The sequence below is a fragment of the Hemibagrus wyckioides genome, linkage group LG16 (genome assembly GCF_019097595.1).
Source record: "Hemibagrus wyckioides isolate EC202008001 linkage group LG16, SWU_Hwy_1.0, whole genome shotgun sequence".
In the NCBI taxonomy this organism is placed as follows: Eukaryota; Metazoa; Chordata; class Actinopteri; order Siluriformes; family Bagridae; genus Hemibagrus; species Hemibagrus wyckioides.
The window spans coordinates 16,376,699-16,402,402 of record NC_080725.1 but is presented as its reverse complement, the minus strand read 5'-3'; the positions used below and the strand labels follow the sequence as shown (position 1 = coordinate 16,402,402).

At 37.9% G+C, this 25,704-nt stretch overlaps 1 protein-coding gene across 4 annotated transcripts in view; it reads left to right on the top strand.

The window, feature by feature from the left end:
- Nucleotides 1–25,704, top strand: part of LOC131366982 (A-kinase anchor protein 2) — a 73,971-nt gene that overhangs the window by 37,427 nt on the left and 10,840 nt on the right. For all 4 annotated transcript variants that reach the window (XM_058412104.1, XM_058412106.1, XM_058412105.1 and 1 more), the window contains exon 9: nucleotides 3,755–3,840. In XM_058412104.1, coding sequence (XP_058268087.1) covers nucleotides 3,755–3,840 — 86 coding nt within the window. The remainder of the gene's footprint in view (nucleotides 1–3,754; nucleotides 3,841–25,704) is intronic.

The following is a 25,704-nucleotide window of genomic DNA, read 5'->3' as shown; positions in this document are numbered from 1 at the left end:
TTTATTATGTATGCATTACACACACTTAGGAGCAAGAGAAGGATAAGAACAGTTTTCTACATTTCCAGGATTTTCATAAATACCATAAATACCATGTGTAAATGCCTACATGAAAGATTTACTAATAAATATGTTTGTATTTCAGCTTGTTAAATAAGGCACAGTGTTGTCTACTTTTCTATACTGTGTTTCAACCCAGAACATCATTTTACAGCTACAGTACATGTCATGTAAGCCACGAGAAAATGGTCATTTTATGCTTCATAGTGTAAGAAATCACATTGACATCACAGCTACTGGGTCTCTGGTTTGCTCACAAGCTTGTTTGTGGAGTTTCACACTTGTCTGAAGATGAAGGTCTCTTTACTCGACGCAGTGAAACTTTTTTCATCAAATATCCGTTGTTGTTAGTTGAGGCCACGATGTTCTAGTGGTGCCGAGGATTAAACCCTTAACCTATCCTACCTCTAATGATCGTTTCTCCAGGACTCTGGTGCTACATAAATCAAAATAGAGCTACACTAAGGCACCTCTACCCTATAGGTTCTCCATTTTGCTCCCACCTAAAACCAGTAGGTTAAATAGCTATACTAATGTGCCTCTGTGAATGTGTGTGTGTGTGTGTGTGCATGGTGATCTGTGATGGACTGGTGTCCCATCCAAGGTGTTTTACATCTCATACCCAGTTTTCCCGGGATAGTCTCGAAATCCACTGCAACCCTTTTCAGGTAATATAAGCAACCACAAATCAGTGACCACACTTACTTTATAATTCACACCTAAATGTGAATTATTTCTGGTGTGAACAATTCATTATTAATTTCTAATGTCATTACTCATATCCACTGCTTCACTGGACATTGTTATTACTCATGTTCCTGTTCACTGAAACAAAAAGACACCACGTTGTCAATAACTCAAACTCAATAACCAAATCAATGTTGTAAAAATACATATTTAGTATAGATATATTATAGATAATTATAGATAGATAAATATTATTTTCTTTTGTAGGTCAACGTGTGAATTTTTAGCCTTTAGGCATCCATTAGGGATGGGTCTTAGAACTCATAAGTAGAAAAGCCAAAATAAATGTTATCAGAATAAAAAGTTGGGCATTTTAAGGGAACAACATCACCACATCTACAACCTACTTCATGCCATTCTTGAGAATCAGTGCACTTACAATAAGACGATGGTAAACACACTGGGCTACTGCAGGTCATAATTTCAAATCCTAACACTACCAATTGCCATTGACTGGCCCTTTAACATCTTAATTGTTCAGTTGTATATTTTCTCATTTGTAAGATGCTTTGGCTCAATCAGCCAAACAAAGTAAACATAGAAGAAGAAGCCTTAGATTACAGCACAGTTAAAATCTTTTCTTCAATATCCCAACGTAGGAAGTTGGGTGCAGGGTCATGATACATTACCCCTGAAGCAGAGAGCGTTGCTCAAGGGCCCAACCGTGGCAGCTTGGCAGTACTGGTCCTCAAACCCCTGACATTCCCATCAGTACCTTTACTGTTTGACACATTACTTCCCATAGACCACAAATGTGTCCTGGTTATCATTTATTATATCTTTATAGCTTTATTATATTCTTTTTCACATTTCACACTTCATAATAATGGCGTTGTTGCTTCTTTAATATTCTTGAGGCTAGTATATTAATAAATCTTTATTTGCACCTCCAAACAATATGAACTAACAAAACCTTATTGTTATGATCACGACTCACATTAAAAACAGGTTTCCCAAAAGCCTAAAGAGCAAACAAAAACTGTAATAAACACAAATGCAGGCAATATGAGATCAAGGCTACAGTGTAATCACATTTTGCCAAATGCTTGTGATAAACGGAACTAATATTCAGGTGAGGATTTCACCCAAGTTTATCTCTCTGTTTGTCCCAAATAACTCAACAAGACCTTCCACGATCAGCTGATGTTTTAATGACAGTGTAATTCACTGCCTCTCATCTTTCCGTATGCCTTGCAAAGGCATTATAATTACTAGGTTGATATTTTGAGTTTGAGTGTGTTTATCTATTAAGACACTGAATTTGATTATTAGTTTGTGCTTTTAGAAATGTGCCTAAATCATAAGCCAGAATATTTAATATGCCTTCTCAGTGCCCTGCATTCAGCTAGCATGATAAGATAAAAAGTCTGTTCATCACAGCTAGTAGCATTTTGTCTGCACTTTGCAGTTAGTTGCAGTTCGATTATCATCGATATGTTTGACGATACGAGAAACTCCTGCTTTGAGCTACAGTAGTCGCAAATAAGCACAGTGAGAATGCACTGGATGGCAGAATGGGCGAGAGTGCTGACGGAGCAGATTCAGCCTATTGAAGGCTGTGTATCAGTGTACGCAGAAGTGCTTACTCACAAGCACCATGTGTGACTCTAGATATGCTCTGCCTGCAATTAGAGAATCGAAATAATACTTCCGGATCTTACATCATTTAAAGCGGTATTTTACATTTTATGTTTTATTGCATTGAAAATTTATATCATTCTCCGTACGCTTATTCAGCACAGAAGATGTTTCTTTTACCATCATGTACATAAAGTGAGGTTTTAATGCATAAAGATATCCACATGCACGCTCAAACAGACAAATCGAGTGGAAGAAAGTACCATTCTCTTCACCTCTGACCAGAGTGTGTGTGGGCTGTGCTGCTATCAGCATAAGGACTTACTGAACTCACCCACAACTATTCCTTCCTTCTTGAACCTTTGCTTAACATTTTTTTCAAACAGCCTCCATTTCCTGATCTGCATACATACAATAACACTTTCTGACACATGTAGCCCCACATGCTAGTCCATGTTGTTGCAGTATGGATTTTGCATCAAATTGCAAGTTCTAAGAAACATTGATGGGGTATTTGGTTTCCTATTAGTAGGCCCCAAGTGCATTGATCATGAGTTGCTGTTGGATTTTAACCTATTAATAATTGCTATCAGCTATAGCCAAAGAGTATAAATGATTGGGATTGAACAAATTGAACAGATAATATGTTCTAAACAGATACAAATACAGAGAGTAAAAGGGGGTTCACTGTTTGTTTTGGGGTGTTTAGAAAGGTATTTTTAGAAAGGTTTTCAAGAATTGTTCACTAAATAAACACAAAACCATTCGATTTAGGCCACAGACTCTTTCAATTCAAATAAGAATACAGATATTTGGAGTTGCACATAGTGTCACTATGTTACACCAATAATAGATTAAAACAATATAAAAAAGCTCTGACATTAGTATTTGTATTAGTTTGTCCATAATGGGAGCATCAATTCACTGAGGAAGTAGACATGATGTCTGATAATACTACAGAGGTCATACTTACTGTGCTACTCTATAAATATCATATTACTGATAGATGAAACATTGAAGTTGCAGATGTGAGGAACCTTGATGGATTAGTAGGTTTCCATTAGTAGGTCCCTGGAGTACATTCTGTCCTACATTTTAGATTTTTATTGTATATTTTTCTATTATAGTTGAAGCAGGTGTGTTAAAACAGGAAAAACACTAAATGGGGCACTCCACAACCAGGGTTGGGAACCTGTGTTAAATGGTACGATGTTACTTACTAACCTGACTCGTTAGTAAATTATGACCTATTTTGGCTGTGGATGCTTACAGGGTAATCTGCTATAATCTCTGTCTTTTGAATACATTATTTAAGTCCTAAAGATGTCTTTGATGCAGTAATCTTGATCAGTCTGGCTTTGTGTTACAGGAAGTGAGAAAGCTCGCTGTGTATTGCTGACAGCAAAGAATGGCCTTTTCCCAGGAGATGCTGCGAGATCATCATACACCTCACCGGTGAGTCTACTAATCAGCAGACTCCATCTGCAAACAGCCATCTGTCACAGCTGCATGCATGTTTGCACTGCACATTGTTTAAGCACAAATGCTCCGTTGCTTTTATTTCTCTCACAAAAAGCTGCTTAAATTTACACAATTTCATTAAGGAGGCATAATAAGAACATATCTAGACCGTTACAAATCAAGTGTAGGTGTATGATTTTGCAAAGCTCCAGGTGTTTTGAATTGATTACAGCTGAATAGAAACGATGATGTTGTAAAAGTGAGTTAATCCACTGAAATAAGAACATGTCTGAAAAATATATCAGGAAAGGAATCTTATTACAGCGCCACTAACGACAATAAAATGTTGATGTTTCCATAAATGGAATAAAGGTAAAACTCAGTTTAGGCCAGAACGTCACAGAATGCTTAAATAAATTTAGAACCATGACCTTGAGAAATGCGCAATCCTTTGTTCATGACCAGTGCAGCAGTAAGCCCTAGCCAATTTATGTCTTGCCAATTTAGTTATGAAAAAAAAAAAATCTGCCAGTACAGAGCAGTGGAGTATGACTAACTTCTAGTTTGTATCTGGACAGTGTTTCGTGTGTCTGCTTCCTTCCCAATTATACCATAATTATCATAACCTCATTGCACTGTCAAAATGATTAGTAAGCTAATATATTTAATCAGTGAATAATGCTATTGTGTGTCAGTTCAGTATCCATTGGACTTGGAATGTGGCATTTTGCTGTTCACATTCTCATCTCTGTGACAGAAAATCTGGGACATGTTATCTATTCAAGCTATTGTGAGACAACGGATTGGGCTTCAGTTATAATGACTGATTGATTGATTGATTGATGGTGTTGCATTTCATTTAATTTCATATGAATTAGGTTGTAAGAAAGGGCACACCTACTCCTAACCCTAAACTTAGCACTTTAGCTTATGAGTTTGTGGCTACACAACGTTCTGAAATACATTAAGAACGTGTGTGTGTGTGTGTGTGTGTGTGTGTGTGTGTGTGTGTGAGAGAGAGAGAGAGAGAGAGAGACAGAGAGCATGGGGGCATGCAAACAATTTCTGGAAATAATACATTTCCTGTCATATTCCCCAAACAGTATCATGCAGACATTCTTCGGATGCCATTGACGCTCTGCAACTTTGCAGGTGCGCGTGTACTTTGCCATTTCCACGCGCCGCCATTCTCAATTGTTCCACACATTGTTTGTGTTTATACAACAAAAGAAGCCGCTTTTCAGCATCCACCATTAACCCAAACATGCCCGCGTTCAGCTCCTATCCGGGCGGACAAAAGCGGGATGAGGGCCAGAGTCTCAGCTGAATAGCGACACCTGTAACCCGAGCGCGAGGCCGCCCGCGCGCCGCCACACACTGCTCTCTAGAACACGGCAGAAACCTCGCGCGCACCAAAGAGTATTCATTATTCATTGGGCGCGCGCGCGCGGGGCAGACGGAACAGGGCGCGAGCGAGGAAGAAGATGTGCGCGCGGAACGTTTCGTGTCTCTGCACTCAGCCGAGCTTCTCTTGCTGCTGATGCTCGCGTCCCATTTCTCAGATCTACTCTTCATTCAGGCTGCTCACGTGCGAAGGCGTTGCGCAGTTTCCGTCCGAGAACAGATCCCGTTATCTGAGGAAGCGGGGGAGCAACACTCGATGCCGCGCGCTGTTCAGAGGTAACGGGTGACATCCCGAAAATTACACGCTTCCGTGCCCCTGTGAAGGGCAAAGCCGCTTCTAGGAAAATCGCTTTTATCTTCTGTAGTCATGTCCAGCAGAGGGGTGAAATAGACGCGTCGTCTCCTTACGGATGAGTTTGTTGTCGATGATTCGATTCATTCTTGCGATTAATTATTGCTTAGACGCTGTTTTCTGGAAAGACGACAGTGCTCGGAGGTGACTGCAGAGCTTTCTTCTTTGCAGCATTTCAATGTGACCTGAAGTACTGATCATACAATTCAACTTCTTATTCTTAACTTAATGCATTGCTGTAATGCAAAACCCATTTCATCTGAACATGATGCCATAAACATTTAACAGGCTATATGTTTTATTACTATATACATATAGTCATGGTTTGTGTTGAGTCCAGGATTTAGACACCTAATTATGTATAAGGACAAAGCTGCGTAGCTGCGTTTGCAGAATATCTAGTTTTCCTGTCGCAGGATGAATTAACACATTATGACATTACTGTATGGGATTCATAATAATTGTCTTATTCCTAAATAGTCGAGGATTTGTTTGAGATCCCTACAGTTAGAGCTAGGTGAACAAGAACTAATTCAGCAACAAAAAAAAAATAACACAGGAGGTCAGATATGGAGTGGAAAGACGTATTTAAAGGGTGGAAGCTGTCACCCTGTGCCACAGACCTGGCCACACCCCTGTCAACTCTACTGTACCTTCATATTTCTGTTCAGATTTTATGCATGCCCTAGCTTACAGTGTATTTAATGCATTTAGTGTTGATCACATAGTTGCACGTTGCATTAAACTGTAACTGGTAATATTGATGGTACGTGATGATACCAACACCCCTGTGATCTTTGTCCCAATAAGCATGTCCTTGACTCGAACTAGTAAATATGAAAACTGTCTCTAGTGTCTCATTATAGGGTATGTTGTGTAAATATGAGTTCTTTGTGTTCCTGCAGATGACACTAAAAGTGTCTTACTATGCCATTACTATACCAGTCTGTTGATTTTGAAAGTTTCTACCATGTCATACCAGCATCTATTAAGTGTTTGTTTTATAAACATGGATTTTCAACATTTCATGCCTCTGTAAAGTTAAGTGTGCAGTTAAAAAGCCAAGAGTTAATTGATACTGCATGCAAACCTGAAACCTGAAAGGACATGGAGAAAGCAGCAATTATAGGTCAGTGTTTAATGGGCCTGCCGCTGCTAACAACCCCAAAGAACTGTCACTGAGCAAAGACAAATGTTCGCTTGAACAGGCAGCTTAATAGTTTAAATCAGCAATCAGGAATGTGCAAGGTTAGAGGTTAGGATGGCAACCATTAAAAACTACCAGGCAAAATATCAGCGTTACAACACCACACTACCAGAACCGTATTTGAAACAGGAGCAAACAAATCATAAATTTGTTACCTAGCCCACCAGGTAAATCCAAGCTCCCGTGCTCTGCCCTAAGTTTTATGTTATGTTAATCCAGTTTACTACGGTAAAATGGGGCAACTAACATGAAGTTTGACATGACAAGCTTCTCATGTACTTTAATCAAGACTGTAGTAAATAAGAAAGTATCCTGGGAAGGCCAACTTTACATAACCATCCTTTATCCTCTACTGATAATATCTCTTGTGATGAAGCATTGTGTTTGACAAAAAAAAAAAACAGAAAGTCTTCAGCTAACATTTCAGCTATGAGGTAGTTTGTCCTCATCTCATAAAGATGTTAATGGAGTCTAGCTGCTGTTTTAATGTACTATATAATGAAGTGTGAGCTTGACTGAGTGATGTTCTAGCACGATACTTTTTCTGCTGCACAAGACTTGTGCTTCTGACCATCTTGTCTGATGGCCACTGTGAATGAAAACCTAATTGTCTGGATACACAATCTGTTGGTCCTGGTGCCTGTTAACTACTGATTTGTCCACCCCTGTTATTAAGCCAGATCTGGACATGATTTCCGGGCTTTTTCCATAGTGAAATATCATCAAATATCAAATGGCAGCTGGTTGGATGGTGATACATCTGTACAGCCATTCATACCAAGCATTATGAATAAAATGTCACTGTTACTGAAAAACCTTAATGATCATAGAATACAATGTTCCCTTATCCTAGCCCTTATCAAGCAAGCTACATAAACAAGATATCCTCTTGCTGGTTGTTTCCCCTAAAAGTTGTGTGCTATGTCCACCACACCCTGTTGAATCCTAGTGACAGACAAAGTGATGTGACACTACATGGAAAATCCCAGTGGCCTTGATGAAGTGAAAGCAGATGCTGCTGAAAGCTTTGCAGTTGGAAAGTGAAAAAAAAGAAAAGAAGAAGAAGAAGAGTAGAAAACAGGAAGCTGCTGCTCACAGGAATTTTAAAACACTGCCAGCACTGGATCCAGCTCACTAGGCGTCACTTCTTGCTTTTACTTGTCTGAGTTTTTATTTTCTCAGGAATTCTGAAAAAAAACCTTTGTGTACATTACACACAATGATTAATATTTCCACTAAAACCATTAAAGACAAAAATGACTAAGGAGAAAAGCCAATATGCAGATAAGAACGCACATATGGAGGCTGATAACCAGAACACACTCTTTGCTGTTTAATACAAATGCTTTGTAGAATTGGCAGCTGAAGCAAGGATTCCACTGTGTCACCTCTTACTGGGAAGTAGGAAGGATGTTAGCTCCCTGCTTGTTTTCCTTCTCTGTAATGGGAGGAGTGAAGGGTAGATTTGAGCTGAGGGGTATCATGTGTGCTCTGTTTAGAAACAGGGACAGTGGAACCTGCAGGCTACATTTGCTTGTGTGGTCTACTTAAAACTCAGACAGTAAATGACATTGCAGAAGCAGAAATATTTCTCCTCACTGCAACTATTAAAGTTGGCTTGTCTTCCTAAACACTTTGAAACACAGTGTGTGTGTGTGTGAGAGAGAGAGAGAGAGAGAGAGAGAGAGTTTTGGTGCTTTTAAATCAGTTAAATGGAAAACACACGTCTTGGAAGCTGCTGGAGGTTGTCGCTGTGCTGTTTTCTTTTTTCCCTTTGTCTCAGCTGGTCTGTTCTCGGGAAGTATCCACAAACCTTAATGATTATGAAAACACTTTCTAGCCTTTTGTCCCATAAGCAGAGAGGCATTCAGCTGCCTTTATACTACACACATATTGCCAGACAGCTATCATTTTTCATTACGTATCATGTGTACAACTCTTCAAATATTGTTTGGCATTAGACAATCTCAGGAGAAACAAATATAATTAACAGAAATATTTCCTTACTGTCTATTTCTTTGTGAGCATTTTAATAATTTTAATATAGTTGCAAGATCTCATACTGGATGCGGTATTACAAATACACGTGAACAAATGAGATGTATCTGCACTTTCATTTTCATTAAAGTAGAATCATCAGTTCTATGTAGACAGAAAAGAGACAGTAGAAGAATACATCCTGGGAGGGTTTTGTCGTCTTTACTTAATCTGACAGGGTTTGAAAGAGCTCTAGTGGAGCAGGCAGAGGAAGGAGACAATTGTCCCCTCTGGTAGACTTTGGGTAAACAGTTGGAGTTAAAAGCAGATGGCTCTGGCTGTGAAGGCATGTTTGGTGGCCGACCTGCTGTAAACCACTATTTAATAACTTTCCCTTCCCTGACTTTCCTTAACAGATTGCGGTTCTTGAGCAGAGATCCTGTTTACACAAGTGCAGTGCCACTACTGGATAGTGATTTTGAATGTAACTTCATTTCTTGATAAAATATGACGTAAATGAATTTATTCATGTGAATAAATAAAACCTAATGTAATTACGTTCATATTTACATAAGAAAGAAGTTGGTTAATTCACCTTCCGGTCACCTCAGTCAGATCATTAAAATTACCAACATGTAGGTCATCTCTCTGTGGTTGCCAAAATAACTAGACTGAAATAGACTTTCATATGAAACATTTGGTGCATATCAACAAGGTAGCATTAAATCTGGTTTTGGATTACAAGGGCACCAAGATTCATGTATGTCCCAAGTTAATTCTCTTAAGATAATAAGGTGCCTATCGCTATCAAATTACAAGAGAACCAAGAATTTTAAGAATGCCAGAATTTTCTAGGTGTGGTTAAAGCAGTTTAGACAGCTGTGGTTACGTCACACTCTTGTTACACAAGACTCTTTATAATATATAAGATTACAATGAAGTACAAAAAAATAAAGACAGATATCTGAAGATCTGAGTACAATTTTTGTGCTTGTATGCCTGGTACTTTCCGTTATCAAAGGATAATGAAGGCAGGGATTATACTCATTCTGGCTATATAAAGAAGGGTAATCAGTGGTTGGAAATAGGATTGAAGATGGTACACCAGAATCTTTCCCTTTTTTCACAAACAAGGCTCAGCTGTCCCTCCATCCTGTGCTTGTTAGAGGGATCTGCTGTGTATGGCCTCCTGTTGAAAGATACCCTGGGGACAAAAAGGCCTCCAAATTGGGTTTGGCAAAATGAAGGTTTGCTCTGAAATGAAGGCAGCGATAGCACAACGCTGGGTCACTGTCAGAAATTGCAAATTAAGGCAATGGCTTGAGTCATGCTTTAAGGATTATGCTTCAATGCTCAGATCAGAGGAACCTTGATGCTGAGCCAAGCCTCACACCAGCATTTTCAAACAAGCTTCTGACTAGACTCAAGAAAGTCTAATTTCGAATCTAGAATCAACAGAAGCTATACTCTCATTCAGGTCATTGTATTAGTTTATTACCATATGTTTTCAAGTACCATGCTAGCAAGCAGATGTGTGTTATGTCATCAACATCACTTTATTTTACCAGCTTTCCTTGGAGTTCAACATTCACAGTAGGATTTTTTCCAGATTAGCCTTACTATGAAGTGTGTGTTATAAACAAAGGCTTATACAAAGGAAATACTGTACTAATTGTATGCGGATTGGTTCGATCCTTTGATATATGACTAGGAATCACTGATAATTATTGCTCTATATGCAAATACATATCCAGAATGTCTTCGTTTTTTTTGTGCGATGCTTTTAATGCTGTTCAGTAAAATCAAATTGTTGGGTGTAAGTTAACAAAAAGCTATTCAAAATTCACGATTACTCTCTCTTGCACTCTTTTTTCCTCAAATAACACCAAACCCAACTTGAAAGTCTCTGCCATGAATCAAAAAAGTAATTAATGATGGTGTAGCACATTTTCATCAAGATTATATTATGCAATCATCATTCATTTTCCTGGTCTTATGTCATGGCAAGCTATTCAAAGCAAAACCAGTATGCTTAATGAGAAAAAGTAGAAACACAACTATTCTGTGGCCAGTTGGGTTAATCCATCTTAACAGTGATCAGAGGCAATGTTTCAGTTCTCAGTGTCACAGTAAGAAGTGCCAACCACAGAGTCAAGCCAGTTTAAGTCCAGGATCTGGGTGCAACTGTTAGTATATGAAATTCTGCAATAATCCAGGATATTTTTAGTATCTTGTACAGGGATGGACAGATGATTCCATGTTTAGCTAGTCTACCAGGCAAAAGAAAGCTTCAGTGTGCTCCCCAACCAGTGTTTTGACTGCTTGGAAACTTAATGGAGTGTACTAAAAATTGGTAGGTAATGTAACGTAATAATATAATAGCAAACATTACGCCTCGCTGTTAAACCTTGTAACATATGAAATTTTGAAAGATACTGCACCAACCAACAAATTAGCACCAGCATTGCTACGCACATCACAAAGATTTTTTCATTTAGTTTTTTACCAGGCTTTTGTGTCAGACCAAAAATAACACAGTTCCCAAAGTAATAACATTAGATATCATTAACGATAAAATCATCCATTACCACTGTTCTCTGTAGCGCACGCTGGAATAGAATGGCATATAAACATTCAATAGACACAGCAAAGGCCAGAATTAATTACATAATCTGATCTGAGAGGATGGACATATAAAAGCATAGTTGAATCTGCACTTGAAAGAGATATTAACAAAGCTGGCATTTGCAGCTGTGCTTCTGAAACCCAATGGGACTTTGAGATTCTGCTTTTAGCTCATCTGCTAAGCAGGACGATGAAAAACATTTGACTCGCACATTCTCTTCTCATTCTCTTTGGAATTTTATCCATGTGCTTTTTCTTATTAAACAGGCCAACACAATTCATCCATGCACAAAAAATAATTAATTTATTTGTTTGTTTTATTTTTTTATGTCTTTTTTTATGTTCGGTCAACCAACAGAAACCAGTGGGGATTATTCAGGAACAGTGATTGAAGGGAATTAACAACAAAACCACAACCTACTTTGTTTTTAATACATAATCTTCCATAACTACTTCTTTATTCTCCAAATGGCCATTTTTCCTGCGTTTCTACTACAAATTATAATAGAAAACACGCTTGCAGGAATGTATATTAGCAGAGCTTCACCTGGGTACTGCATGATTAGCAGTGTTAAAGGCTAGGTTCTAAGAGTGAATTAAATAAATACTTTGCCCGATATCATTATTAATAATAATACTGATCAGGATTTGTTAATCAAACATCGGAGTGAAAAAACTGCGTGATCTTTGTACTTTAACTGTGGCATGGTTGTTGGTACCAGATGGGCTGGTCTCAGTATTTCAGAACCTGTGGACCTCCTGTGGTTTTCACATAGAACAATCTCAAGTCTCTTGAGCTTACACAGAAAGGTGTGAAGATCCAAAAAACATTGAGTTCTGTAAGTGTTAACACCTTGTTGATAAGAGAGGTCAGAGGAAAATGGCCGGAGCTGCCAGGAAGGAACTGTGAATATTATCTAAAGCTTTTGACCTGTAGCTGTATGATTTTTATTTTTTTGCATTGTGTTGCTACCACATAATTGGCTGATGATATAAAGCATAATTGAGAAGAAGAAGAAGAAAGTGGACATTGAGTGTAGATAATGCTGGAACAGTAAATATCATTAGCTTAGTGTTTGTTAATTAGCTAAACAACATACAAGAAGAATAGACATTACATTACCTCTGTACCTGGAGAGGTGTTCATAGTCAGCCTTGTTGTCAAGTACAATGTCTGTTAAGACGTCACACTTTTTTTTAAAATAATGTTGGTGTTGTGGCTTCAAATAAAACACCATGACAAATGAGAAAAACAATTTTGTTAAATATACAGTGTAATGTATATTTTCTCTTATCAGAAATTGGAATAATTTGGTTTGACGAAGACCATCATGTGATCCTATCCTATATTTTCCAGAAAGGGTCATAACACAATCTCAACAGAAATTTAATTAGATGATTAAATAATCTAATAAACGTTAAAAACGTTAATTAGAACGTTAAATCAGATGATTTGTCACTGTAGCATCAAATTTGATGAAATCAGACTTTCTGATATTATTGTGAATGTAGAGTTATGTAAGTTTGTCATAGATGCCTTGATTCAAGAAGGGTTTATTCATGTAGCGTTAGCAACACCACCCATAATATGTTTGGCACTGAGATTGTAGTAACTAGTTTGAAATACTACTGAATACACAGTGACTTGTATGCCACATGGTTGTGTCTTTAATTTCTTTTGTTTTAGTGTTGTTGAGCATCAAGCCTTGGTTACAGACTAGGGTTCTTCCTCTCTGACCTCACTTCTCATGCTGTGCTGTGAGCACAAACAAAACAACCTGTTCCTTCCCTCCGTCCTGCTATTAATGTGCTCTAAAGAGTCGCTGGCATTTTCTGAAGCCTCTTTCTGCATCTGGAAAAGCGTGCTTAGCATAACCCGAGCTAGGGTATGGTATGGCCGGATATGTCTATCTGTTAGCACAGAAAAGGCAGAAAAAATTTCCTCACACCGTAAACAATCACCCATCCTTCCTTATTGTGTTTCTATACTGGTTTTCCAGAAAGCATTCTGAGCTAGTCTGAAAGCCTTTATTAGTGGCTATTTCATGCTATGCTCTGGTTATGAACACAATTAGGTATAATAAGATGATATTTGACTTTCTTCAATAGTAGTAAAAGTGTGTTAGCGTTCCAGGCTCTCTGAATTTGGGTTGTGTGATTCAAGGACAAACATTCTGATCTATGAAAGCCAAATAGATTCAATTAGGCTGCCAGCACACACACACACACACACACACATGCACATACCCACACAGGATGAGCCACTCTGGCCGACCTGCTCACAACACTACTGAAGTGTGGATCTATTTAATGGCCTTGCGTGCTATGAACACTGTGTTCTGCCCATACATAATGAACCCTGGCAAAGAACACAAATTCCATTCTTTTTTGAATTTCACAGAAACTCAGTTAAGTACATCCATTTTTTAAATTTGTGAGCAGAATGTGAAATGAACTCTCCCCTGCCTGCCAAATGGAGGTAAACATGTCACTTTGATGGGTAATCTAGTGCTACTACTCAGGTACTCTTACAAAAATGATTTTGTTTTTCTTTATTTCATAGCTACGTATGTTGTCTTTCTTACTTTGCAGAACATCAGCTTGCCCCTATGTAGTGATAAATGGCTAAATGCCTAGATCAAACAGTAATATTTAATAGACCCTGGCAAAGGGTCACGCTTGTTCTCTGTTTTATGAATTTGGCACACTTTATTAACCTTAAAAACAATGATTTGGCCAAATTGTACAGACATACGTAAGATATACAGCATTCAGGTGGTCATGTTTTGGCTGGTGAAACTTGCAACTAGCCATAAGCTGCATAACTAGCCATATCTTCAAGCCATGACACTGAGCATGAGCTCAACTAATGCCAGTAGAGACTTAAAACTATACAGTGGCTTGAATACATATTCACCCCAAACACTTTTCCATATGTTGTTGAGTTACAACCTAGAACTAAAATAGATTTAATTGGGATTCTTACCATTTGATATTTACAATATGTCTAAAATTTAAAGGTGCAAAATATTTGCTTGTGATACAAATGTTAAAATATTTTTAAAAATCTGATATTTGTCATATACATTAGTTTTCACCCCATGGGGGTAATATGCTAATGAATCGCCTTTGGCTACAGTTACATCCCGAGTGTTCAGTGTTGGATCCTGATATTTTTTGTCAATTCTTCTTGGGTAAAATTGCTCATGCCCTGTCAGATTGGATGAAGTCTGTTAGTGAAAAGAAATTTTCAAGACTTCCCACACTTCATCAGTATTGAGAATTAAAGGCTTTGATTGGCTTATTCTAACACAGAAAGAAACTGGGTAAACGCTTATTCAATGTAATCACATTTTTTTACTTGTAACTATATCGATTTTTCCACCTACTTATTTGCATAGGCTATTTTGCATAGGTTCATGGTACAGTATACGGAATGTATACTGTAAACTGTAAAGTCCACTGCAGTTCCAGTTTGCCCATTTAGTCTACTAATGTTTAAGGGGGTGAATACTTTTTATTCCCATTGTGTAACAAAAAGTATGTTTATGATATAAGGAAATAATCTATTAACTTATGCTTAAAGGAATGATGGCATCATATACTGTAAGTTTTATATACAGCCCATGTTTTTTTCCATTGTCTCTAGTTTAGCTTTTTATTCTCTTCTTCTTTTTCTTTTTTTTTTCAAAACATTTAATTGCTCAGTCAAGACATGTCCTGTCCAGCCACAGTTTCGCAGAACTTTGCCATTAGTGGATGAATCATGTCACTTTAATCGCAACCCAAATCAGACGAATACTGGTATCCTTCTCTGATCCTTTGCCTTAAGAGAACAAGCAGGAGAACCATGTAATTACTTTTGATGTTAAGCTCATTTTCAGCTCAGAAGCCCTCACGGATAACTATGCACGAATGTCCAATGCTGACGTACGCAGTACAGCTGAACATACTCCCAGTGTAGCTGCTTTTGTTTTTTCGGTCCTGTGAGGAGGACAGATAAATGGTGAGCTTTAATTTAAGGAGGAACGTGCATGTAATGAAAATGCTGGTGACATAAGTGGTGTTTAGTACAAAAGCCTTGAGGAATAAAAGAACATGCTGCAGTATACACAGCACCTTGCCAAGTGCTTTGTCGCATAATGGATATGGTAATAAGTTTTATTTTGCTGGAAATATTAATAATCATTAACACTGTGCTAAATAGCTTTAAAAAGCCAGTCCCAGAAATGTGTTTACTTTGCCAATAATGGGAGAATGTAAATCTTCAATAACCATCAAGGTAATATTATATCCTTAATGGCACAGTATGAGAAAATGTTATGTTGTTTTTGGGGGGTTTTTTTTAGGTTTTTTAAATAAGAGTGAAAAGCCACAGAATAAACAAAGAAATATCTGGACATGAACTCTTCACTTGTTTCCCATTAACTACTTTTTCCCTGGGAGACAGATGTGATAACCTGTCTTGTTAAAACGTGTAAACCTGTCAGATCTTTGGCCGAACTGTCATGTTGTGCTGACCTCCAGCTTCACAGAAATCCCATAATGCTTTTTTAAGGATATGTGATAACAGTGAAAGATGGTTCTCATTAGGCTGGCTCGTTAAAACTCTGGTTATTTTAGATGCCTGTTTAAAATGGCCTAAAATGTTTTACATAATGCAAGAAAACAGTTTCTGAGAAACTGCAGTCTGTACAATAAATGCTTGAATAGTAATAACACTATGGAAATACATGCATATGCTAAATCTATATTTGTACAAATGTATAAATATTTAGACATAATATGTAGTAGTAGAATTCTGTTCTGCCTAATAAAAACAGAATCTATAATATTATACTTTAATTGAATTAATTCAATTAATTCTCAATTGGTATAATAGTTAGCTGGTTATTTTTAAAAAATAAAACAAGACAAGGAGTTGATAATATGATGGACCTTATCCTGAGACAGCACATGTAGGGCAGCACGCCTTAAGTGTTTTATTTTGCAATTTGCCTACACTTACAATTAATATTTAATAAAGAACAATATGTCATACTTTTAATCCATTTATAGTCACCATTTATTTTGTAGAATGTCCATGTAACAAGTGAACACTTAACTTAAGTGCTACAAAGAGTTAGTTCCTGACATATGTTCACACTTCTCTGTGCTGTTACAAAATATGGATCAATACTTCCTGACCAGTCAGAATCCAGAAGGTTTTTATCCTGATAAAAAATATGATTTCTTGTGCAACCCGGTCTGGCTGTATGAATACAGTGCATAATGATCTTAATGATCTCTGAATTTAAATGTAACCTAGATTATTCCAACAAAAAATGAAAATGCAATCTGGAACTTTCAAGAAGTTGCCTAATGCGGATTTTTCTGAAAAGCAGAATTCTTGCACAGTACGGCAGCCTGTTATCTGATCACCAAATTTAGAGCAGTTGCTAGTGCTCTATTTCGCATCTCCCCCCTGGGTCTACAAAGCAGGTTACGTCTGAGGATGAGGAGCTCAGTGCATTTTCATAAATCGCAAACAGGACACTCATTTCTCAGCTAATCCTCGATCATATCAGATAATATCATGTTTTTATTGCAGCATTCCCATAAAATCATATTATTATCATCATCACAAGAATCAAACTATAATTACAGAATAGTAATAAAGTAGGATTTGACTTTATATAAACCACTTGCCTGTGGCTGGTAGGACTGTCAATTATGTTGTATAAAATTGTCATGTGGATTCTTACAGACTTGTAATTGTGTTTAGAGATCATGTCCGCTCTGCTGTCTGTCTGCAATATCGAATTTCACTCTCTGACGTCTTCACCTAATTTTTCATCTGATTAAATGCTGTAATTCTGATTCCACTCATCAGACTGCAGTAGCTTTCTATGGTCTGTGTGTGTGTGTGTGGTCTATCAGTACAGTCTCAGACACACATCATTTAAACAGTTATAAATTCATACAGTGTCTTATAACTTCTGAGGCTCACTTATAGACATTTCTCTGTGTTTCTCTTGATTTTCTTCAATAGTGTGTTAGCGTTCCAGGCTCTCTGAATTTGGGTTGTGTGAGGCAAGGACAAACATTCTGATCTAGGAAAGCCAAATAGATTCAATTAGGCTGCCAGCACTGCAATGGTGTTTTCTCTGATGTGTGCAATGGAGGGTTAAATAGCATGTTAATGAGACATGAGGTGAATTTAGGAAGAGAGAGTAAAGACAAAGTCTGCATTTTGGATCACCACAAGTGAGTAGCAGTAGATGATTTGAGCGACTGAAGAAGAACAAGAACAGGAATTGGTCAAGTCTCAAGATGTGATATCGAGTAGAACCATGTGCTTAGATCAGTTGCTTTATTCTCCATCAATAAACAATGTGCATTTTCAGAAGTAAAGATCAGAAAGTTGTCAAAGTAATATGGAAGATCAAGGTAGCAGCATTTCCCAGAATGTACAACAGCTTAATCTTCCACAGAATTATGTTTAAGTGCTGTGATTTCTCAATGAGCCATGCTCTCAGACATGCATGGTTATGGAAATAAGCCCAGGTTGGTTGTAGGAGAAGCTATGTAAAGATTTTCTTTGGCATGCAACGTCGTGGAATTGTCAGAATTATTTGAGACAAGACGCAAAGTATTTTATATGAAACACAGAACAGGCGAGTACCACTGAAAACTGGCTAATGCCAGCACCACACCAAACGCACATGAAAAACAAAATTAACTGAAAACGACACATGACACAAACGTTTGAGCTGAAACACATCAGACGAAAATCGCGTCACTTCTAAAATCATAGCTCTATCTTTGTTTGTCTGAAGTGGTTGGAGTGTGCTGCCAGGATGCAGACGGTATCCAGATGAGCCTCCTACACTTTGCCTATGCAACCACCTTCTCCAGATTACAGTCTCTTTTTTTTTCTCTTACATATCTGCCTCTAAATTCTCACCACCTATACAGTTTTGTTCATTCAGTGGAGTATAGAGGAATCCAGATTTGACCTCATTTCTGTCATAATGGTCACAATAGTGAGTGTTGTGTCACTATTAAAAAACTCCCAAGCTATTGTGTATAGTTAATAAGCGCTTTATGTTGATCAGGGTCATGGAGGTTCTGTAGCCTCTCCTGGGATGTGAGAATAAATTTAGCATAGCTAATACAACTTTGTGAGGAAACTAGAGAAGCCAGAGCGACCAAATTGCATGAGTTTGAAAACTGGCAACCCTGGAGCTATGTGATGCTACCTGTTGTACCACCATGCCACCATTCTTTGGATCTTTCTCAAGTTTCCTGTCTGTGTGTCTGTCTGTCTGTCTGTCTCTCTAACTGTTGCATGTTTAAATACAACCTTCATGGATTTCTCTAGAATTTTTCCTCTTAAAGACTCTTTTATAGCCTATTGCAGAGTGCTGCTTAAGTATAAAGAATACACATCTCTCAGAAAACCTCACAGTCTCTCCTGTTTCATGTTAAACGAGTTAATTTTTCTCAGAATCCCTGCCTACACAGAAGAGGCAGTGTGCTAGTGGATGTCGTCTAACCTTTGGCCATTTAATTACTTTAGCAGCTGGTTTGGTTCTTTAAGATTTCTTCTTCTGAAAAATGGGTGGGACCTGATTTTTATGTCCTGTCTATTGTTCTGAATAATGTGTGTGTTTGTGTGTTGGACACTCAGTGGCCTTATGTATTGATTTGCTCACACTGACCTACATTTCAGCAAATCCTCTTAGTCATGACCTTCACAAACCATCTTTGCTGCAGCTCTGCTTTTCGAACGTAAAAAAAACAAGCATTTTGTACGGCGGTTAATTTCATGGTAATTGCATGGTACGTGTGCCTGAAGCAGGTTCTGCAGCTTTGACTTGTTTCGGCATAACAATGTTGTAGGTCTGTTGTGATGTGTAACACTATCCATTAGACATCAAATGGGGTTTTATGACAAGACAAAAAGGTCTCTAATAAGTGAGTGTATGCTTATAGCTGTGATATTTGGTACATCACAGGCTGGTGTAATTACAGAGTGTACACTTGGGGCCAGTGTAACACTCTAGGTGTTAATTTTAACAATAGTGACTTTGCTGTGTGGGCTGCTAATGGAGGCAGCTCAGTGGCAGACAGAATTGTTAGACACACGGCTGTTTTATTCCGGGCGTTGGTGGTGTTTGAGTGAAAAGAAAAACTGATAAAACATCAATTTCATGCAATTTGGTGGTGATCCATCTGACTGCATGTTGGAAATACAGAAACATGGCTTTTTCATTTCGACCTAAAGGTTGATTACGCAAGATAAATAAGGTCATCGATTGATTATTGCATTTTCCTGAAATTCCTCTTCCAGGGAAATCACAAATATGTTTCTAACTGCTGGCTGTGGCAATTAAACCAAGATATTGCTTGGTGAAATTTCCCAGGAGTTCAGCTGCTCCAGTTTCTGTGGTAGGGGCTGAAAACTAAACCACATGTAGCACATTAATCATGTGCTTTATCATAAAAAAAGCTCTAATCTCCTATCTTATTAAGGTTTTCTTCTCTTTTTTTTTAGATTTTTCATACTGCTTCATGTAATGTAAATATAAAGTATATAAATACATAAATATGTAAATACAAAATAATATAATGTGTATTTTTTTCCGGATAAAGATACAGGTTGTTTAGAATTGAAGACAGTCATCTGACTAAACTGTGATACTTTCAATAGATGATGACTGGTTCGCTTGGCATGCACCTAATGTTGATATTTTTCTCTTTTTTAAAGTTCTCTGGAATTATATAATTCAGTTCAAGGTTGCAAGGTTTTTATGTAGAACAGAGATTTTCTCTTTCACAAAATGTTCCAAGGAGACTAAACTGTGAGAAGTTTCAAAAACCCACTCCTGGCTCTATAAATGTTTTGTATTTAAGTCACAGTAAAGACACTCCTATACCCACAAAACAGCTATAGCTATTTTCATTGCAATGACAGGGATAGTATAATTTGGTATTGAAGGATATATTAATCTCTTTTTCTTTTATCTTTATGTCTTCGCTCATATTTTTAGCACCAAACCACTTGTAATAAATAACCTTGAGTAAGTTAGCAACATTCATTAAGAGCTTTCTATGTCCTTGGTTTCTCTTATCAGTAAGCAATTGTCCCCCAGAGTTAATTTAAAAAAAAAAAGTCAATTCATTCATTATGCCACAAGGACATTAAAAGTCTTAGATGGCATTTTCCCTGGGACGAGGACTCATTGTGCTATTTTTGCTTCAGCATTTCAACGACAATAACGAGGTCCACTCTATCACACATATACACAATGGCAGTGGATCACTGCATAATACACAGAGTGGTTAGTGAAATACAGATTTTTGCTGCTATGCAATATGATTTTAGGTCTATTTTAACACAGAATCTTTAAGGACTATAGATTTAATTATTTGAAGAGTGTACACGGTCAGCAAGTGATGTAGATAAAGGGCTGAAGTGACTTTGGACTAGTGGCATAGACTCTGAATTGGGTCTTTATTTATTTGGGGCTATAAACATTTTATTTCCATTGTTGACTATTAAACAAGTCATGTCTCAGTTCCCTAATCAAAGCAGAGAAGATGATAAAATAAAATAAAAATCTGTAAAACCTTCTCATGTGACTTAATATCTCTAGCCCTGTAGCTAGCCTCTGATCTGATGAGCTTCCTACAGTAAAATAATTTACATAAATGGATTTCATTGAATGAGAAACAACAGAGGATCTGCTACAGCAATGGTTTGTGTTTATAAAACGTCCATAGTATCTGAACTATGCCCCATTTCTTTTATACATTTGTCAGCTAGGCTGCTTTGCTTTACAGACTACAATCCACAAGTTGATGAACTCCAATCTAAAGGTTTATGTCTGGTAGTATGTTCTAAAAGGATGCTGCTTTAATAGAGCTCAAGGGTAATGGTGTGGGTGTGTGTTTGTCTGTTGTATATGTGTTGGTGTAAATCTGTATTTCCACAGTGAGAGTTTTGGTCACTCCTTATTCTGGAGAATACAATTAGAAAGTGATGCTCATATGTAGGCTGGGCTCACATGTGGGCTGAGTCATATGTGTGTAAATTCACACTGGATGTCACATTCTTTCTCCACCCAGAAATCCTGTAATCTCCTTTTTAGGTGTTACTTCTCCATTGCCTCTGTCTGGGGGTCTGATGTGTGTTTTGGGGGCTTTTTGTGTGGCACAAGACTATGTGTAGGTGGGGCAGAGGGATAGAGGCTGGCTTCGGCTCAAAGAGGGGTCTTTGTGCATGTGTGTCCAGGGAGCACATTCCCCTCTCTCTTAACCAAACCCCTTTGCCTATGACATCATAGCTCAGAGCCAGAGAAGGCAAGAAATCAGAGAGGCAGAGAGAAGAGGGGCATTGTAGAGGAGAGGAGAGGGAGGAAATCAAGAGGAAACAGCACATGGAGCGTGAGTGAGGTGTGCCTCTGGTTCTCATACACACTCAGAAGGAGGAGGAGGAGGAAAAGAGGGAAATAGAAGGAGTAGCCAGGATAAGGCTTGTGTTGTGCTAGGCAGAGTTGCATTGACTTTCTCAAAGACCAACAGAACTTTATATGAAGAGCTTTATTTCAGACATGAATGCCCTGCAGTGCACGGATATTAAAAAGGAAATTTGCTGTCGAAGCTAGGAGTTTGTCATTTACCTGGATAGAAAGCGACTTTTAGTCTTGTTTCTCAATTCATTGATTGGAAACTTTGGCAAGTAAGCAACTGAAGACTAAAAGAGGAGTTTCATTATTAAAAGGTAAACATCAATATCTCCACCTTTGAAATGTTTAGCTCATGGTATTCATGCCAAAATACTTGAATCCAGGCAAGTTTTATGAGCTTGAAATAATTCTGGTTATTATGATGGTGAAGTCACTACTTTTCACCAGTGTTTTGGTTATTCAAGAAGGACTCTAATTTGATGGTTTGTCTGTCAGCAGCTCTGTGTGATGCTCCTTGATTGTTTTCTGCGCTTTCTGTCAGCGACTCAAACCCTCAAAACGCTAGCCAACGGCTTCTAGCATTACCAGCATGCTTTCAGCAAGTATTGTTTGAGCAAGCTATTCTAACCCAGTGTCTTCCTAGAATCACTATGGGCTTAGCTACATCAAGGGAGGTTAAACTCTGTTAATCATGTGTAATCTGTTAATTATTTCCAGATGCTTCCATGCTAATATATCAAAAATATTAGGAGTGAAATCCATCTAAACAGCATCTTGTTTACTTTACAAACAAAAACACATGCTTTTATTAGACGAGCCGGGGCTGCATATCCTTCACCGCTTGTATTAGGCAGCAGGAGCCTCGAGGACAGCTGAACTATGCGGGGAATGTTAGAGGCGGCCCAACGGGTGTCCACATCCCCCCACTGAGAGTGAGACTTATTACAGCCTAAGCTGCCAAGAGGCTTGACCAGAACTAAGACATAAAGAAAGTGAAAGAGAGAAGGGAAGCATGCTGGGGTCACAAAACTTGACAAGGCGATCACAAAATAAGGGAGTGGGGACAGGTTTGGGCAGGAAACCCATGACCTGTGAGCTGCCACAGATATCTCAGAAGGAGCGGTTTCTATCTATCGGTCCTTATGCTAAAATACAAATGTATAATTTTTATTTGAAATTTGCAGCATGCCTGTTTGGAACTGTTGCTGTATTGATGAAAGGACCGTGATAGGATGACAATGTAATCGCATCACCTTGTGGTCTCATTCCTATAAATTTTTCAGCCTTACTAGGAATACATTACCTAGATAATTTGTTCTAAAACTTTTTAGAAAGCTTGCCAGAGCATCTGGATAAGACTAGCGGCGTGTATCAGGACTGGGATCCTGTAGGATGCAGCAAAAAATGTAATATGAGTAGAAAGTTTTACTTTCAGTCAGTGAGAGCATGAGTGAGCAGCCAGACCACAAACAAGTATGTGCAGCACTTTATGATTTACAGCATCCTTAGTAAGCTTACTAATCTGTTTATATTTTGAGAAATACAACCAAATATATTCATTAGAACATATCACAGGCTGATACAGTCAAAAATAGTTTTGTTTTGTTTTGTTTTGTTTTGTTTTGTTTTGTTTTGTTTTGTTTTGTTTTGTTTTGTTTTGTTTTGTTTTGTTTTGTTTTGTTTTGTTTTGTGTTCTGTTCTGTTCTGTTCTGTTCTTCCAGTGTGTTTATTGTGAATATTAAACAGATACAGGTAAAGACAGTACCCACTGAGAACAATAACAATCCAATAGGATAAATAATCCTTTACACCGAAAATGGTATGGTTCTTCAGAAATGCTGTTGCTAAAAGGATCAGAAGCCCATTTTATGTCATAAGGATTTAGTTTCCTCATTTGATCTAGATTTGTGTTGCAAATGCTGTGTTGAGCCTTGAGTCAGCAGATTAATGTTTCGTGACTTGGAGGGGCTCATGTCGCAGAAAATTTTAACACCGACCCAGAGGTAAAGCAGAAAGGCGTATAGAGGAGACAGATCATCTTGTGGTTGTGAACACACCCCGAGGCTCAGACAAGTGGGAGACAACAGGGACTTTCATTGAAAACCATCTGACATAAAGACACATTAAATGCATGCCACATGACCCCTGTCAGGGTGTATAAACAGTGTCTTGAAGACAATGAGACAAGCGTTTCATTAGTATTAGTGTTTCTGTTAAACCGAACCAGAAATTGTCTGGTGCAGATGTGTTTTCGGGTTAGAAAGGCAATAAAAATGTTTTATGGAGAGAATTGCAGAACTGGGAATAAGTGTTGAAACTGGAATGATCTGACTTATTTGGAAGTATGAGAATATAGGTCCTAATCTACTTGTTCGCCAAGTATCTAACTTGCTATCCAAAAATAAGATGTTTGCAGAGAGATATGCTTCTTCTGTTTTTTAGAGAACTTTAAGAGACAAACGTAATGCTTTATACGATTTTATTGGCCTGATTCCAGTGCTGTGTGAACTTCCCTTTTTTGTGTCCAGTGACACATAGTCAATAGAACACTTAAAGGATATATGGGCTTGCTGTGAGTTGACACATACCATATATTCATTCTTCCTCGCTGCTTGTTATCTGCGTGAGGTGTGTTTATTTACAGACCAGAGGCTGTTCACAAACACTAACTGTTAAGTAATAGGGAACAACTGGAACTGCTCAGGCATGCACACCCACATGTAAAACTTAATTGCTGAGCAATTGAATTTCAGTTGTTAACTGAACCTCTTGTCAGCGTGAACTCGTATGGAAAGTCGGTAATGTTCTACATTGTAAATGTCTTTGAAGTGAGGCATGCTAGAAAAACATATTAGCCTCCGACTGCACTATAAGCACAGGTACTTGGGACAAATGATAAGAATTTGTGCGACAGTTTATAAAATCAGTCCAGCTCAATGCAAAATGAATATCAGCTCAAGTTGCTCGATACATCGCAAAATAAGCATAATCTATCCTTTTATAATCAGATACTGACTCATAAACTGTTTGTGATGGACTTTTAAAACCAGGCATTAAAAATGATTTAGCTTTATTTGTGGTTGAGATACGCAACCACATAGTTCAGTCATCAAGAAAGACTACTTCTATTAAGACAAGCTTGTATTTTCCCAGGTCATCATGCATTTACTATACCTTTTTCCAAATTCTGCCATATTTATTATCCTGACATCAAAAACAATCTGGTTAAAAGACCCGTCATTTGAAATGGTCATGAGCCAACTCTATGGTATTTTCCCCTGAGGCCTGAAGGGCTTTAGGATCCTTGTGACACCCTTCTATATCTCACACCTCAGAGACTCCACTTCACTCAGCTCCCCAGACAGTGTCAAACCCCTAGTAGATTATCCCCCCATTAGTCCCCTGTAAACAAAGAAGTCTCAGCTGACTTAAAATCAATGCCTCCTTTTCAGTGAATTATTCACCGTTTGGCCATTAAAACAGCACCATCTGGAGCAGACAGGAAATTGAGCTTGACGGAATATCTTTGAAAGGTTCCCATTAACATCAGTTCACTTTACTGAAGATAATTCTGGAATTATGGAAATTTTCATCTGGTAACAATGTCTAATTAATTTATAGTGTTACATTAAATTACTAATTTGATATTTCATAAGAGTTTTACATGTATACTTCACTCTCTGTGGTATCCTATGATTCAGTTGTCATTACTGTGGATTCTAAAAGGTTTCTTCTTAAATTATGTATAACTCAGATCAGATTGCCTGGGTCAGAGTTCAACAAACCCGTTCAAACCCATTATCCTTCACATCTTATCATGTTGTATTCCTCTATTATGC